The sequence below is a fragment of the Hyperolius riggenbachi genome, chromosome 3, assembly GCF_040937935.1.
Source record: "Hyperolius riggenbachi isolate aHypRig1 chromosome 3, aHypRig1.pri, whole genome shotgun sequence".
NCBI lineage: Eukaryota > Metazoa > Chordata > Amphibia > Anura > Hyperoliidae > Hyperolius > Hyperolius riggenbachi.
In genome coordinates this window covers 43,574,639-43,592,763 of record NC_090648.1, presented here as the reverse complement: position 1 = coordinate 43,592,763, position 18,125 = coordinate 43,574,639, and the positions used below count along the sequence as shown (strand labels likewise).

General features: G+C 46.8%; 2 protein-coding genes across 4 annotated transcripts in view; one reads left to right on the top strand and one right to left on the bottom strand.

Moving 5' to 3' along the window:
• The window catches only part of STAG3 (STAG3 cohesin complex component), a 135,672-nt gene extending 128,158 nt beyond the window's left edge, over positions 1-7,514 (top strand). For all 3 annotated transcript variants that reach the window (XM_068274049.1, XM_068274051.1, XM_068274050.1), the window contains exon 33: positions 7,224-7,514. In XM_068274049.1, coding sequence (XP_068130150.1) covers positions 7,224-7,271 — 48 coding nt within the window. In that variant the 3' untranslated portion in view covers positions 7,272-7,514. The remainder of the gene's footprint in view (positions 1-7,223) is intronic.
• Positions 7,515-9,848: 2,334 nt separating this feature from the next.
• AP4M1 (adaptor related protein complex 4 subunit mu 1) overlaps positions 9,849-18,125 on the bottom strand; it is a 33,936-nt gene continuing 25,659 nt past the window's right edge. Inside the window, exons 12-16 of the mRNA XM_068274038.1 lie at positions 14,893-14,984; positions 12,911-12,958; positions 12,773-12,823; positions 12,561-12,678; positions 9,849-10,339 (exon numbers count right to left, since the gene is read on the bottom strand). Of these exons, the coding sequence (XP_068130139.1) occupies positions 10,142-10,339; positions 12,561-12,678; positions 12,773-12,823; positions 12,911-12,958; positions 14,893-14,984 (507 nt within the window). The 3' untranslated portion in view covers positions 9,849-10,141. The remainder of the gene's footprint in view (positions 10,340-12,560; positions 12,679-12,772; positions 12,824-12,910; positions 12,959-14,892; positions 14,985-18,125) is intronic.

The following is an 18,125-nucleotide window of genomic DNA, read 5'->3' as shown; positions in this document are numbered from 1 at the left end:
ATTTCTCCGTCCCTTGGTTTTTTAAGGGTGCAAAAAGGGACGGAGAAATCCGTACTGCGGGGGGGGGGGGGGGGGGGGTAAAGTGGTTCAAATTAAACATTCTCCTGTGGATAAAACAAACACATTTTATTTGCCCAGTTGTCCCGATTATTAAACCATTTAAATTATGTCCCTATCACAATGTATGGCGACAGTATATTATTTTGAAATATAGGTGTTATTTTTCTGTTTTGTTTTTTTTTGTGTTCTGGCCATAATTACAAGCCCCTATGTGATAAATTAAAATTATTTTTCCCCCATAAAATATAGATTTAAAAAGCTGAGTCCCTAAGGCAACTATTTATTTATTTATTTTAAGCTGATTTTTCCTTTTTGGGGGGGAGGGGGGGGGGTTGGAAGTGTAATTTTATTAATCATGTGTATGTACTTGTAAATGTATGTATTTTGTACGTGTAATATACTTTTTGGCCACAACATGGCGCTAGTGAACACTCATAGGAAGTGTTCACTTTTTTTTTTTTTTTTTACACTTTATTTAATTGTTACATTTCCTGTGTTTGTGAATGGATGTAGCCGCTGTTCGCGGTCACGTCCATTCACTCCAGGCACTGCGATTGGGTAGAGGACCATTTGGTCCTCTTCCCCAATCACTCAGCACGGGATCCCGACGGAAACGGCGGCGGTAGCGGCGCGCACACTGCGGTAGCAGCGGCGGGAAGGCGCAACGTATTAAAACGTCATGTTGCCGTTAATAGGGTAAAGCATGACGTTTTAATACTCTAGGATGCCACTAAATGGTTAAACAGCTTTAAGGGTCTGAACTTTTTCAATAAAATTGATTTAGAAAAAAATAATTCTTAGCAAAATGTACTACCGAAAGAAAGCCTAATTAGTGGCGGAAAAAAACAAGATATAGATCATTTCATTTTGATAAGTAGTGATAAAGTTATTGGCGAATGAATGGGAGGTGAATGTTGCTCGGATGCATACGATTTTCGACACGGGGGCTGAAGTGGTTAAACATGGTACATTTCCCTCTGAAAGTCCAGCTTCATTAGCAGATGAAGCTCAGTCAGCAGAGAGGCTCACCTGAGAGCCCGTCCTCTACAGTCACAGGTGATGCAGGAACCATCCAACCTCAACAACCAGCACTTCCTGCTAGACAAAGGACAACTTCATGTGAACAGAGGAAACCGACAGCTGCAAATGCCAAAACACCTCACACTCTGTCAGACAGCCTCACACAGGGCTGGTAACAGTCCAGAGAAAGTTCAAGCTTCAGTGTGTGGTGTAACCATGTGGCTTCTATTTTCTCACGGGGTTCTGGTTGTGGTCACAGAGCTGCTTTTACTGTTATAACTGCAGCTACAGAGGAAACACCTGGCTATAGAGGCATGTGACGAGCTCAGCTTCCATACCAGGGTTTAGGAAAGAGGAGTATTGGGCTGTGTACAGTAAAATAAAACCAGTATTCGCTTTTCACTAGGCCAAGGACACCGTATATATGATAGATGGGCATAGTGTTCCTGGACTGCACAGGAGACCAGCAATGCAGGCTGCAAACTCACTGGCATTCTTACAAGGAAGATACAGTATAGTTTTTATATAGATACAAGTAGTCCCTGGTTAATGAACGAGATAGGGACTGTAGGTTCGTTCTTAACCTGAATCTGTTCTTAAGTCGGAACAATGTGCCATCTCTGTCCCCTGTACATTCTCTGTGCCTCCACTGTCCCCCTCTGTGTCACCTCTGCCCTCTGTGCCTGCTTATACAAGTTCAAAAGCCATTTTTTTTATTTGAATTTTTTTAAAATTGATTTTCTCCAAAACTACAAGTCCAATTTGAAAAAATGTTTTTTGGCTTGTTCCCATGGAAACACTGAATCCATGCCGTTCATATCGGCGGGTCGTTCGTAATTCGGGACTACCTGTACAGGGAAGGAGGGGCGGATGGTGAAGAATATGTAGCAGTTACTCCCTTCCTGATCATTCTATAATACTTATTCTGGCTAAAGTAATTTTTTTCATTCTTTAATAATTTTATATTTTCTCGAATCGGCCGTCACCTTTTAATAGGCAGAAGGAACGTTTTGATGACTTCTAGTGGTAGTAAAAGGAAAAAAAACCTCTCAATCCCCTTATCAGACCATCTGGAGAGCTAGGGTGTCAGGTGACGGGCTGTGGGCAGCAATAAGGACGTGGAACCTCTCTCCTGCCCTCTGCACCCTGTCCTGCTTGGATAAATAAAAGCTATGCTGACAGGAGAGCCTTGTGGCTGGGCGCATTTCATTCAATGATCTGCCCGGCCACAAGGCTCTCCTGTCAGCATAGCGTTTGTTTATCCAAGCAGGACAGTGTGCAGAGGGCAGGAGAGAGCCTTACACATTCTTATAGCTGCCCACAGCCCGTCACCTGACACCCTAGCTCTCCAGAAGGTCTAATATGGGGATGGACGTTCTCCTTTTACTATCCACCATACGTCATAAAGTTCCTTCTGCCTATTAAAGGTGCTTAGAAAAAAACGTAGACTTTGATAGCGTTCCTGTAATTCACATAGTAGCTGGACGTAGTTTATTTTCCTTTTAGAGACTGTATTGACTGAATCCACTCGCTTTCATTGGTTGCCCCGGGCCATATCTCACTTGTAAGGATGAGCTTCCGAATACTCCATTGCAGTTTAGCATGACACAGATGATTTACACCTGCGGGCCAAGGAGGGGGGGGGGGGGGGCATAACCTTGGTGCTGCCTGTGGCTGTTGCTCTCCTGTACTCTAATACTTCATCCTTCAAAGCCGGAAGGAGGAAGCATGGGAATGATGTGGAACGCAAGGGCCAGAGGCAGCGCCAAGGACGAGTTAACCCTCTCAGCCCCAATTTGCTTTGTTCAGTGTTGGGTTCATTTAATGGTTCTCGGACCTTCCTCCCTCACTAAGCTGCTCCCACTGGCCACCTGTTACTAGACTGGTGTCCACTACTCCTGTCACTAATATCACAAGGCTGGAGATGTACGCTGATAAGTTAAGGGACAACGGAAGTGAGCGGGATATGAAGGTTGCTATATTTTCCTTTTTTATTTCCCCTACACCTGACTTCCTATGCTGGGAGCTCCTACACCTGACTTCCTATACTGGGGGCTCCTACACCTGACTTCCTATGCTGGGAGCTCCTACACCTGACTTTCTATACTGGGTGCTCCTACACCTGACTTCCTATGCTGGGAGCTCCTACACCTGACTTTCTATACTCTGTGCACCTACACCTGACTTTCTATACTGGGTGCTCCTACACCTGACTTCCTATGCTGGGAGCTCCTACACCTGACTTCCTATACTGGGGGCTCCTACACCTGACTTCCTATGCTGGGAGCTCCTACACCTGACTTCCTATACTGGGGGCTCCTACACCTGACTTCCTATGCTGGGAGCTCCTACACCTGACTTCCTATACTGGGGGCTCCTACACCTGACTTCCTATGCTGGGAGCTCCTACACCTGACTTTCTATACTCTGTGCACCTACACCTGACTTTCTATACTGGGTGCTCCTACACCTGACTTCCTATGCTGGGAGCTCCTACACCTGACTTCCTATACTGGGGGCTCCTACACCTGACTTCCTATGCTGGGAGCTCCTACACCTGACTTCCTATACTGGGGGCTCCTACACCTGACTTCCTATGCTGGGAGCTCCTACACCTGACTTCCTATGCTGGGAGCTCCTACACCTGACTTTCTATACTCTGTGCACCTACACCTGACTTTCTATACTGGGTGCTCCTACACCTGACTTCCTATGCTGGGAGCTCCTACACCTGACTTCCTATACTGGGGGCTCCTACACCTGACTTCCTATGCTGGGAGCTCCTACACCTGACTTCCTATGCTGGGAGCTCCTACACCTGACTTCCTATACTGGGGGCTCCTACACCTGACTTCCTATACTGGGAGCTCCTACACCTGACTTCCTATTCTGGGAGCTCCTACACCTGACTTCCTATGCTGGGAGCTCCTACACCTGACTTTCTATACTGGGTGCACCTACACCTGACTTTCTATATTGGGTGTACCTACACCTGACTTTCTATACTGGGTGCTCCTACACCTGACTTTCTATGCTGGGAGCTCCTACACCTGACTTTCTATACTGGGTGCTCCTACACCTGACTTCCTATGCTGGGAGCTCCTACACCTGACTTTCTATACTGGGTGCCTCCTACACCTGACTTCCTATGCTGGGAGCTCCTACACCTGACTTCCTATGCTGGGAGCTCCTACACCTGACTTTCTATGCTGGGGGCTCCTACACCTGACTTTATACTGGGTGCTCCTACACCTGACTTTATACTGGGTGCTCTTACACCTGACTTTCTATACTGGGTGCACCTACACCTGACTTTCTATACTGGGTGCACCTACACCTGACTTTCTATACTGGGTGCTCCTACACCTGACTTTCTACAGGATCTTCTCAAAAAAATAGCATATTGTGATAAAGTTCATTATTTTCTGTAATGTACTGATAAACATTAGACTTTCATATATTTTAGATTCGTTACACACAACTGAAGTAGTTCAAGCCTTTTATTTTTTTAATATTGATGATTTCGGCATACAGCTCATGAAAACCCAAAATTCCTATCTCAAAAAATTAGCATATTTCATCCGACCAATAAAAGAAAAGTGTTTTTAAAACAAAATAAGTCAACCTTCAAATAATTATGTTCAGTTATGCACTCAATACTTGGTCGGGAATCCTTTTGCAGAAATGACTGCTTCAATGCGGCGTGGCATGGAGGCAATCAGCCTGTGGCACTGCTCAGGTGTTATGGAGGCCCAGGATGCTTCGATAGCGGCCTTAAGCTCATCCAGAGTGTTGGGTCTTGCATCTCTCAACTTTCTCTTCACAATATCCCACAGATTCTCTATGGGGTTCAGGTCAGGAGAGTTGTCAGGCCAATTGAGCACAGTAATACCATGGTCAGTTAACCATTTACCAGTGGTTTGGGCACTGTGAGCAGGTGCCAGGTCGTGCTGAAAAATGAAATCTTCATCTCCATAAAGCTTTTCAGCAGATGGAAGCATGAACCCACTTTTGAACCAGAAACAATGGCAGAAGCGCCTGACCTGGGCTACAGAGAAGCAGCACTGGACTGTTGCTCAGTGGTCCAAAGTACTTTTTTCGGAAGAAAGCAACTTTTACATGTCATTCGGAAATCAAGGTGCCAGAGTCTGGAGGAAGACTGGGGAGAGGGAAATGCCAAAATGCCTGAAGTCCAGTGTCAAGTACCCACAGTGATGGTCTGGGGTGCCATGTCAGCTGCTGGTGTTGGTCCACTGTGTTTTATCAAGTGCAGGGTCAATGCAGCTAGCGATCAGGAGATTTTGGAGCACTTCATGCTTCCATCTGCTGAAAAGCTTTGTGGAGATGAAGATTTCATTTTCCAGCACGACCTGGCACCTGCTCACAGTTCCAAAACCACTGGTAAATGGTTTACTGACCATGGTATTACTGTGCTCAGTTGGCCTGCCAACTCTCCTGACCTGAACCTCATAGAGAATCTGTGGGATATTGTGAAGAGAAAGTTGAGAGACGCAAGACCTAACACTCTGGATGAGCTTAAGGCCGCTATCGAAGCATCCTGGGCCTCCATAACACCTGAGCAGTGCCACAGGCTGATTGCCTCCATGCCACGCCACATTGAAGCAGTCATTATTGCAAAAGGATTCCCGACCAAGTATTGAGTGCATAACTGAACATCATTATTTGAAGGTTGACTTTTTTGTTTTAAAAACACTTTTCTTTTATTGGTCAGATGAAATATGCTAATTTTTTGAGATAGGAAATTTGGGTTTTCATGAGCTGTATGCCAAAATCATCAATATTAAAACAATAAAAGGCTTGAACTACTTCAGTTGTGTGTAACGAATCTAAAATATATGAAAGTCTAATGTTTATGAACTTTATCACAATATGCTAATTTTTTTTTTAGAAGATCCTGTATACTGGGAGCTCCTACACCTGACTTTCTATACTGGGATCTCCTACACCTGATTTTCTATACTGGGTGCACCTACACCTGACTTTCTATACTGGGTGTACCTACACCTGATTTTCTATACTGGGGGCTCCTACGCCTGACTTTCTATGCTGGGAGCTCCTACACCTGATTTTCTATACTGGGTGCACCTACACCTGACTTTCTATACTGGGGGCTCCTACACCTGACTTTCTATACTGGGTGCACCTACACCTGACTTTGTATACTGGGGGCTCCTACACCTTACTTTCTATGCTGGGTGCTCCTACACCTGACTTCCTATACTGGGTGCACCTACACCTGACTTCCTATACTGGGTGCACCTACACCTGACTTCCTATACTGGGTGCACCTACACCTGACTTCCTATACTGGGAGCTCCTACACCTGACTTCCTATACTGGGTGCACCTACACCTGACTTTCTATACTGGGTGCACCTACACCTGACATCCTATACTGGGAGCTCCTACACCTGACTTCCTATACTGGGAGCTCCTACACCTGACTTTCTATACTGAGGGCACCTTCATACCTATACTGAGGGCTAACTAACTACCGGTACCTATATTGAGTCTGAGGGTGTTTAAGGGTACTTCCATCTATTTCATGGTTATGACTATTATTTTTCTATTATACATATGTGATATGTCACGGAGATCTGAGTGTTTGGCGTGATGTGTCACGACTTCAAAAATGTTGGGAACCACCGTCTTAGGCTTTTGTAAACAAATGTGTTATTTAACTGCTACATTTCTAAAAGTAACTTTGGGGGGCAGAGAGAGAGTGAGTGTGTGCGCATGTGTCTGTATCATTGCCGGTTTTTATATGTTGAGATGATTGCAGACTGTCATATGTAAGGGCCAATGCTGCTTGTCATATGTGGAGATCGTTGCTGCCTTTCATATATGAGGTGAATGGAAACCTTTTTTATAGCAGTGGATTGCATTCAACAGTAGTTAATACTGAATGTTTGCTGGGGAAAAGTGTGTGTGTGTGGTGTGTGTGTGTGGTGTGTATGTATGTGTCAGTGTGTGGTGTGTATGTGTCAGTGTGTGGTGTGTGTGTGTGTTTTGGGGAGGTGTTAGGATGCGGCTGCTGATAGTGGGCTTGGGCAGTAAAATGTACAAATACAGCCCTGAATATGTATGTATTGACTGTGTTATACATTTTCTTTCACTTTACAGCCTTCTCCTGACTTGTGGGATTCGGCCCTCCTGGACAGTGAAGAATAATGGGCGTCGGGCCCGTACATGTGTGTGTGTATAACCATCATCTTTTCCACACGGTGGATCTCTGTGCTTGTGTCGTGTCACAGCTGTGGCCGCCAGTTATGTAATCACAAGTCAGAGATGTTTATTTTCTGCAGTTGGTTTCTGTTATATTTCCACAGCCCTAAACATTCCTGGGAATTTGAATACTTTTTGTTACATTGATGAAATCTGCATAAAGTTCATTAAATCTGGTTTATGAAGCAATACTGTGCGGCAGTCTTATGTTGGTTATGTCATCACAAACAGATTGTCAGCTCTGTGGGTCCCATTTGTGTGAGGTGCTCCCAAAATCAGCCCAGAGGGATGGTCAATAAGATACAAATAATTCCCAATTGCAAGATTATGAAAACCTTATGAAACCTTCTGCTAGACCAGGGGTGTCAAACTCAAATACAAAGTGAGCCTAAATTGTACACTGGGACCAAGTCGCGGGTCAACCTTCCTCCCTTATTAGGTTTCTAGGAGCCAGATTTATCAAGAGTGTCTGAGACAAAATATTGGTAGATTTTTAGAAATCCATGCAGAACTGTCTCAGGCATCCTAAGAAATTACTAAATAGTGCAGATTCTTTCTTAAACAGTTAGGAATAGTTAGGAAGGTCTCTCAGACAGTGCAGTGTGTGAGGCGAATTGCTGTTGCTGAGGTAACCTATACATCTGCTGTATTGCATCAATGCCCAGCACTGGAAGGGTTAAGTACAGAACAGCTTCACAGGACACCTGGCAGCAGGGGGGAGGAGCACTTCACAAATCATGTCTCATTGCTGCACTGTCTGTAGAACTGCTATTAAAGAGAGTCTGAATCTCGCTTCAGACCTCATATATAGCAGGGGCACGTGTGCCCCTGCTAAAACGCCGCTATCCCGCAGCTTAACGAGGGTCCCTGTCCCCCAAAATCCCCCCCGTAATGCGGGGGAGCGCTTCCGCATTGGGGCAGGGCTAACCGCTGCAGCCCTGCCCCACGCGCGTCTGTCAGCGCGTATCTCCGCCTCTCCCCTGCCCCTCTCAGTCTTCCTTCACTGAGAGGGGCGGGGGAGAGGCGGCGATGCGCGTCTGATAGACGCGCTGGGAGGCAGGGCTGCAGCCGGTAGCCCTTGCCTCCAGGAAGAAGAAAACACCGACCAAGTCTGCGACCAAGGTTTGCGGGGGGTGGGTTGGGGGTGAAGGGACCCCCGTTAAGCCGCGGGATAGCGGCGTTTTAGCAGGAGCACACATGCCCCTGCTATATATGAGAGCTGAAGCGAGATTTAGTCTCGCTTCAGTGTCTCTTTAAGCACTTTTTAATCTGCAGCAGTTTAGGGATGGATTTGCACTTTTCTTAACTGTAGTGCAGCTCTAGAAATCCATGGTAAACTGCTGCTATTAAGTAGGATTTGAGAAGTTTCTTAGTATCATGCAGAACGGTTCTGCTGCTGGTTAGAACAGTTTAAGAAAAAACTGATGCTTTGATAAATCTAGCCCTAGGTGTCTAATGTACACCTCCCCTATACAGTTCCCTGGTGTCTAGAGGCCTCCACCCTCCCTTATACAGTTCCTTAGTGGTTAGTGCCTTCTCCCTACCTCCCCCATATGGCTTCCCTGGCGTTCTAGGGCTAAACCTTTAATACAGATTCCCCAGTGGTCTAGAGTGGGCCAAACATAATGCAAAGTGGGGAAAATACTTGAGGGTCAAATTGAATGGCTCTGACGGCCAAATTTGGCCCGTGGGACGGAGTTTGACACGCGCTAGACGGAATTTTTTTTTAGGACAGAACTGAACTGAAGAATTATAGTGTAGCTGATCAGCTCTGCACTGGGGGATAGTGCACTGTTTAAAGAGACTCTGAAGCGAGTCTAAATTCTCTTTTTTTAACCGGTATTCATGTTAAGCCCCATAAGCCCAGCTAAACCGCCGCTATCCCACGGCAAAACGAGGGGTTAATACCCCCCAAATCCCCCCTGCAAAATCCACAACTTTCTTGGTCGTGGATTTTGCCGCTCATGGAGGCAGAGCTATGAGCTGCAGCTCTGCCTCAAGCGTGTCAATCAGCTGCGGATCTCTGCCTCTCCCTGTCCCCTCTCTGTGAAGGCAGATTGAGAGGGGCGGGGGAGAGGCGGAGAGCAGCCGGGATTGACGCGCTTGAGGCAGAGCTTATGGCTGTAGCTCTGCCTCAATCAGGAAGCGCACCCCAGGCACCACGGAGGGGATTTGGGGGGTAGTAACCCCTCGTTTTGACGCGGGATAGCAGCGGTTTAGCTGGGCTTATGGGGCTTAACATGAATACAGGTTAAAAAAGAGAATTTAGGCTCGCTTCAGAGTCTCTTTAAGGGATCTGCCTCTGACACAGGAGACCTGGGTTCGAATCTTGGCTCTTCCTACCAGCACCTATTCAGTGAGTAGACCTCGGGCAAGACTCTCTAACACTGCTACTGACTATAGAGCGCACCCTAGTGGCTAAAATTCTGGCGCTTTGAAATGTCAGGCAAAAAGCGCAATATAAATGTTCTGTGTCTTGCCTTGTTTCATCCTCAATAAACACACATTTCATGGCAAACAGACTCCTTTTCCACAAGCAGCAAGGTTTATTAGACTGTATATTTAGGTCCACCCATTATGACCACAAGTGTTACCCTTTTTGAAGGGCACTGTGCATGTAAACAGTTGTAAGTGTTCCTTGGAGGAATAATAAATTAAGCCAAAGAAGTTCAAAGTTCCAGCTTCAATTGTAATTAAGACTAAGTCCATCCTTAAAACCAAATCTGGTCTCTGCATAAGTTCAGGGCATCATTTACTGGCAGGCAGACAGAGGATGGAGGCTGACTGTGATTGGCCAGTGATGGAACTGCTCGTGGCTACCCAAGTCGCACGCTGTACGAGTCACTTTGTGTCAGGTAACGAACCCATGTGTGGATGGGGATCGGAAGGTCAGTCCTCAGCCTGAGGAATCTGATCTGGAGACCGGAGCTTGTCTGGGATGGCACCTGAAAGGACAGATTGACGGGAGGCAGGTCCAGAACGGATGGAATGGAGGCACATCCAGATACATCCACCTGTAAGACAGGATAGAGCATGAGCAAACCTCACTACCAGTGGTGATAAGAGAGTATACTCTGTACTCCAGAGGGTATACCTCCAGCCGGGCAGCTCCCTCAATACCCTTAATACCCTGGCTCTCAGCGCCTCATGGTACAATGACAATAGGGGCCTGATTCACAAAGCGGTGCTAACCGCACGCTGGTGAAAAGCCCTTTATCTCGCCTAAACTCAGTTTAGGTGTGATAAGTTTAGGCACCAACTGGGTTACCACCGCAGTGCACAGCTGATCAAAAGTTTTGCGCTAGCAAAGTCTGGTACACTTTGCATAGAGTTTAATGGCGCTGCTTTGCGAGCGGGACTTTGCGCGTGATCTAAACTTATGCCTAAACTTATCACGCCTAAACTGGCTTTTCACCGGCGTGGTGCAATGGTTATCACACCTAAAGTCTAACTGGGTTAGCACCGCTTTGTGAATCGAGCCCTATTAGTCTACTTTGTGAGGATCATACTGCAGATTCTGGTCACCACTCCGCATTAGAGTGAATGGAATAGAGACAGACGATAGCAGGTGAAGCTGATGTCTCTGCAAAGTCTGTCAGTGGTTGAGGACGCAGCATCCTGGGGCCTGCCAGGAAGAAATGTGAGGATACGCTCCTCTAACCCCAACAGATCTTTCCCCTGTGGCTGAAAAATCATTATTGTGTGACCTTAGCAAATCTCAGGAAACCCACTGTCTGGATTAGTCCTGAGTTTCTTATTATGCTCAAGATTCAGACTGTTAACCTTTAGCCAATCTAAACAGAAGGGAATAGAGAAGCCGGGGTGAGAATGAACAGGATGGTAAACATCCAGCCAATCTAGGGAAGGGAATAAAGGAGCAGGGATGGGATTGGACAGGAGAGGAGGATATAGAGGAGCATGGGTGGGGTAGGAGAGGAGGATATAGAGGAGCAGGGGTGAGATTGGACAGTAGAGAAGGGAATAGAGGAGCGGGGATGGGATTGGGCAGGAGAGGAGGATATAGAGGAGCATGGGTGGGGTGGGACAGGAGAGGAGGATATAGAGGAGCATGGGTGGGGTAGGAGAGGAGGATATAGAGGAGCATGGGTGGGATGAGACAGGAGAGGAGGATACAGAGGAGCAGGGATGGGATTGGACAGGAGGATATAGAGGAGCAGGGGTGGGATGAGACAGGAGAGGAGGATATAAAGGAGCAGGGATGGGATTGGACAGGAGAGAAGGGAATAGTGGGGATGGGATTGGACAGTAGAGAAGGGAATAGAGGAGCAGGGGTGGGATTGGAAAGGAAAGAAGGTTATAGAGGAGCAGGGATGGGATTGGACAGGAGGATACAGAGGAGCAGGGGTGGGATTGGACAGGAGAGAATGATATAGAGGAGCAGGGGTGGGATGGGACAGTAGAGAAGGATACAGAGGAGCAGGGGTGGGATTGGACAGGAGAGAATGATACAGAGGAGCAGGGATGGGATTGGACAGGAGAGGAGGATATAGAGGAGCAGGGGTGGGGTTGGACAGGAGAGAAGGATATAGAGGAGCAGGGATGGGATTGGACAGGAGAGGAGGATACAGAGGGATGGGATTGGGCAGGAGAGGAGGATATAGAGGAGCAGGGGTGGGATTGGGCAGGAGAGGAGGATATAGAGGAGCAGGGGTGAGATTGGACAGTAGAGAAGTGAATAGAGGAGCAGGGATGGGATTGGACAGGAGAGGAGGATATAGAGGAGCAGTGATAGGATTGGAGAGGAGGGAATAGAGGAGCAGGAGTGGGATTGGACAGGAGAGGAGGATATGGTGAAGCAGGAGTGGGGTTGGACAGGAGAGAATGATATAGAGGAGCAGGGGTGGGGTTGGACAGGAGAGGAGGATACAGAGGGATGGGATTGGGCAGGAGAGGAGGATATAGAGGAGCAGGGGTGAGATTGGACAGTAGAGAAGGGAATAGAGGAGCAGGGGTGGGATTGGGCAGGAGAGGAGGATATAGAGGAGCAGGGGTGGGATTGGACAGGAGAGGAGGATATAGAGGAGCAGGGGTGGGATTGGGCAGGAGAGGAGGATATAGAGGAGCAGGGGTGGGATTGGACAGTAGAGAAGGGAATAGAGGAGCAGGAGTGGGATTGGAAAAGAGAGAAGGATACAGAGGAGTAGGGGTGGGATTGGGCAGGAAAGAAGGATATAGAGGAGCAGGGATTGGAGCAGGCAAGAGTTGGACGGTTACCTTGAAGAGAGCAGAGAGCTGGCTGCCTCCTCGGATCCTTGGAATATTCCACGTCAGCGACTGCAGGTTCAGCAGCAGTTCTGCATTCTGATCTGGACTGCTGAGCTCCTGAGAAACACTAACACAGAACAGTCCATCAGCTGATGATGGGGCAATAAACATTAGTAGTGTGACATTCTACCATTCTGCACATTTACAGGCTGCCGACTTACCTGCTGGCTCCTTTTGGCACTGGTATCTGCACACGGACATTGATGGCCTGGCTGCAAACAGAATGACAGTCTGAGTACATCATCCTTTATATTAGTACAGAAAGAAAGACTGACATGTCTTCTGTGTCACACACTCACCTCTTGGGGCTGAGATCACAGCGGAGCTTCAAGTAGATCCGCAGGCGGCTGCAAGAGAAGATCTCTCAGTATTCAACACTTACACAGACAGCACAATATATTGAGCCTAAATAAAGCTGAGGGCTGTAAACTAAAGCCTGGTATCCTATTTTAATTGGACGATGTTACCACTTCCATGTAGTAGGAGAGCATACCTGCACAAACTGCTTATAGTTTCCAAAATCTTCTGGCCCTCATACTGCATGGAGGTGGTAATATTGGCCAGTCATTGGCCAATCAAATTGGGATGTGTGTACCAGGTTTAAGGGTGCATACGTATCCAATTTTACTTGTCCAATGAAACCCACTATATAAGTGGGAAGTGTAATGTCTTGCCTTCTCAAAAGGACAAACCAATAACATACCTCCCAACTTTTTGAGATGAGAAAAAGGGACACTTAAGCCACGCCCCCTGCCACACCCCCTAGTCCCGCATACCATAAAGATTTCATAAGAAAAATATGTTGTTTTATAATTCAAACCACACTGGTCCTTTCTACCCTGTTAATTTTCCTTCATAGTAACATTTTAAAATTATGAATATATCAATTTAAAGGATGGAAATAAGGTTTCGAGTCAATTAAACACATTTTTAGCATATTCATATACATATTTATATAGAAAAAGGGACAAAGTCCTGAAAGAGGGACAAATGAGGGTGAAAAAGGGACAGAGGGACAGGGCTCCCAAAAAGGGACTGTCCCTCCGAAAAGGGACAGTTGGGAGCTATGCAATAATGAATGGGAAATGTATTTATTCATGCACATTTCCATTTCGGCCCGCTTCATCATGTCAATAAAAGTGCCTGAAATGCTGTCGGTCCTTTTGAGAAGGTAAAACACTACACTTCTCACCTAAACAGTAGCTTTAGCTGTTGTCTAGCATCAAGGGCGCCTCCCACCAGTGTTTTATCATTCTCTCCTCCACAGGAAGACTCCCTCCCTAGTCCTTCTCTCTGCAGGTCTCTCACCTTTTCTCTTCCTAGATGACTGCCATGACCCAGCCCTTCCAGTAATAAAGTTTGTGGGTGACAGGTCCGCTACCATTTTTTCTTTCTGACAGTGTGCACCGGGGGGGGGGGGGGGGGGGGTTAATGGTCATAAAGATGCTGGACACACACACATACCAAATTATAGCAGTGTTGGGTGAGAAGACCCTGCAGAGTACAGAAGAGGAGGGTGGGACCAGCGAAAGCCTTCCTGTGCAGGGGAGTGTCTGGTTTTCTCACTATGGGCTTGATTCACAAAAGAGTGCTAACTGGTAGCACGGCCGCTTTCGCGCTAATTTTTGCGCTTGCGGGCGATCGCAAATTTTCGCGCACAATTAAATGTTTTTGCGTGAACGCGAAAATTTGTGCGAAAATGGCCGTGCTAACAGTTAGCACTCTTTTGTGAATCAAGCCCCATCTGTTCATTCTTATTCCCAGAGCTCTACATGTGTCATTTTATACAAGAGGCATTGTAAGTTCACTTATGAAGCAGGATAGACTATATAGCTTTACTTTGCCTGTCTTAAACGATACCAGAGCCAAATAGAGCTAGAGAAGAGAGCTGTGTGTGTGTGTGTGTGTGGGGGGGGGGGGGGGGGGTCAGTGTCCAGTGGCTTTAATAGACATGATCCCCACACTATGATTGGCCCAATAGGCTGCCTGTTAAATGACAGGCAGCCTATTGGGCCAATCCTAGTGTGGGGAGATCACGTCCGTTAAAGCCACTGGACCCGCCGGGGCTCAGCAGAGAGGCTGTTACTTAGCAGCGAGGGTAAGTTACCAGCGCACGTTGTGCTGCACTGCTGCAGCATAGTGTGTGCTGAGCTCGCGCTCCTCTCGTTAAGCTGCTCTGCTTTAGAACGCAGCTTGATGAATCCAGCCCATTGTCCGAAGCTATGTACTGATGTGATCTGAAGGGATTGCCTTGTCTCTGCAGCAGTGCTCTGCTCCATACCTGCTGCCGGGGTCTCTCTCCACGCTGGGGAAGAGGTGGAAGGGGAGGGCGCTGCCGATACTGTCCGAGATCTGATACTGCATCACTGTCAGCTGAGGACAAAACACAACTGTCACTCTTCTTACATCAGCAAAAACACATAAGTACAAGAAGAACTTTACTGAGAGACAAAACAAACCAAGACATTGCAAAGTGACAAGTTACAAATAGAAGGTAGATCAAGAAATGCTTGATATTTGCCGTGGGCCTGCAGGTCATCATCTTTCCTACTGGTGGGCATTTAAAGAAAAAAGCTCCTCCCCTGCTCTGTGGACCTCGGAACTCAGTATCTTGTGCCCGGTGTAGTATCTCTTTGCAAATTATGCACCTGTATGCCGTTCCATTGTATTCAGCACTGGTTGTTTTATGGGTTTAGAGCAGGGGTCTCAAATTCAATTTACCTGGAGGCCGCAGGAGGCAAAGTTAGGATGAAGCTGGGCCGCATAAGGGATTTCACAAAAAAAAGTCCTCAAATGTCATTATTAACAGTTTTAACTATTTCTTCTGAACATGAAGTGTTCTACCTTATAGTTTGCTTCAGTGCTCCCATTACAAGTAATCTGCCGTGTCCCCAATGCAAAACGAGGCCTGCAGAGCCCCCAAATCGCCCGGGGGGCAATCCGCCGGCATTTCCTGGTAGGGGCAGAGCTTTCATCTTCAGCTCTGCCCCTCCTGACGTCAATCGCGGCGGATCGCCGCCTCTCCCTGCCCCTCTCACTCTTCCTTCACAGAGAGGGACGGGGAGAGGTGGCGATCCGTGCGGTGATTGACGTCAGGAGGGGCAGAGCTACAGCTGAAAGCTCTGCCCTTCAGCGCAGTCGTGGATGTTTGCCCGGGGGATTTGGGGGCTCTGCAGCCCTCGTTTAGCGGCGGGGATGCGGCGGATTACTTGTATATATGCGATAAATAGTTTGCTTCCATGTCTCTTTTGCTTTTGCCGGCGCGGGCCACAAAATATTGTACCAAGGGCCGCAAATGGCCTGCGGGCCGCGAGTTTGAGACCCCTGGTTTAGAGATTTATAGAATTGTTGTTGAAATTTAAGGCTGGGTGCACACATAACATAAACGGTAGCGTTGCAGAAAACGCTACATTTTTTGCCGCTAATGGAAGTCTATGGGCCGCAGGAAAAAACGCATATAAAAAAATGCATCTGCAAAAACGCACATAATGAAAGTCAATGGGAACTCAATAGTATGTATTTTGATGCGTTTTCCATGTGTTTTTATATGTGTTTTTTCCACAAAAAATTGTTTTGTGATGTATTTCTGCTTCCTGTTGTCTTCCTATTTATTTGCATACATGGAAATATAAAAACACATACAAAAAGCATACATGCTTTGTATATGTGAACCGCAAACAAAATTAAAACGCTTGAAAACGCATCTGCGGTATAAACCGCACACAACATAAAATGAAAACATGACATAAAACGCAGCCTTTCATGTTATGTGTGTTCTCAGCCTAAATGTTGTATATGCACTTTATTAACTACTAGTGACCTAAGCCCATTTAAAAACAGGCTCTAGGTCTGTCACCGCCTTGCGCACGCACCCGCCCGTTGCACTGCGCACACGCCCCTCTGGCCGGCCCGCCCCCTAGCCCATCCTGCATCCTGTCCCAACGTCTGTCAGTGCAGGACATGCGCAGTAGCGCAAAAGCACTGACACAGGGACAGGACGCAGGGACACTTGTACACTTGTAGTTAGAATGTTTGCATTCAATGCATCATAATATGATTATATGTTCTGCAGCACTAATACAAGAACTTTCTTTAACCTGGGTTCAGTACTTGGGGGGTTAATGCTGAACCTATCCAAAGTACATAATTACATAGAAATGCTTACTTACTATTAAAGCTAGTGGTGGGAATCTATAAACAAATGAACCAGATACTTACTTAAAGAGGAACTATATAAATGATTTGGTCAGTGTCAGTGTTTGCCCATTGTAAAATCTTTTAAATCCCTGATTTACATTCTGACATTTATTACATGGTGACATTTTTACTGTTTGCAGGTGATGTTGCTGCTGCATGCTTTTTTGGCAGTTGGAAACAGCTGTAAACAGCTATTTCCCACAATGCAACAAGGTTCACAGGGCCAGATTTATCAAGAGTGTCTGAGACAAAATATTGGTAGGTTTTTAGAAATCCATGCAGAACTGTCTCAGGCACCTTAAGAAATCATTAGTGCAGATTCCTTCTAAAACTGTTGTATAATAGGAGGAGCTAGGAAGGTCTCTCAGACAGTGCAGTGTCTGAGGGGAATTGCTGTTGCTGAGGTAACCAACACATCTGCTGTATTGATAGCAGCAGACTCTGAGGAGGAATTTAGCAGGTGGGAGGAGCACATCACAAACCATGTACAGTCTGCAGTCTGCAATCATGTCTAGCCAGCATTTCTACATCTGTAGAGCTGCTTTCAAGCACTTCTTAATCTGCGCCAGTTTAGGGATGGATTTGCACTTCTCTTAACTGTATTGCAGCTCTAGAAATTCATGCTAAATTGCCACTATTACTAGGATTTAAGAAGGTTCTTATTATCATGCAGAACTGTTCTCCCTGCTGGTTAGAACAGATTAAGAAGAATAAATTGTCGGTAATGCGTTGATAAATCTCCCCCACAGACAGGAAACTGCCAGGAGTACCACGGCCCTCAGAGTTTCTTGTGGGAGGGGTTTCACCACAATATCAGTCATACAGCACCCCCTGGTGGTCTGTTTGTGAAAAGGAATAGATTTCTCATGTAAAAGGGGGTATCAGCTACTGATTGGGATAAAGTTCAATTCTTGGTCGGAGTTTCTCTTTAAGGAGAGGGGAGGCTTTGAGTCCTATAGAGCCTCCTCTGTCCTCTCACCGATCCATCGCTGGCTCCCCGGTAGCAGTATTTGACCAAATTGGTCACTTTCTGCTGCCGAAGGAGGATTCGGAAGTCTTCAGGAGCCCAAGTGCTCCCAAAGCCGGCGGCTCTGCACTGAGCATGTGTGAGTGTGCGACAGAGGGTGCTGGGGCGTGCGCAGTATAGTGCCACTCATTTTCGAGAGCACTTGGGCTCCTGAAGACTTCTGAAGCCTCCTTCGGCAGCGGAAAGTGACCAATTTGGTCAAATACTGCTACTGGGGAGCCAGCGATGGATCGGTGAGAGGACAGAGGAGGTTCTATAGGACCCAAAGCCTCCCCTCTCCTTAGGTGTCT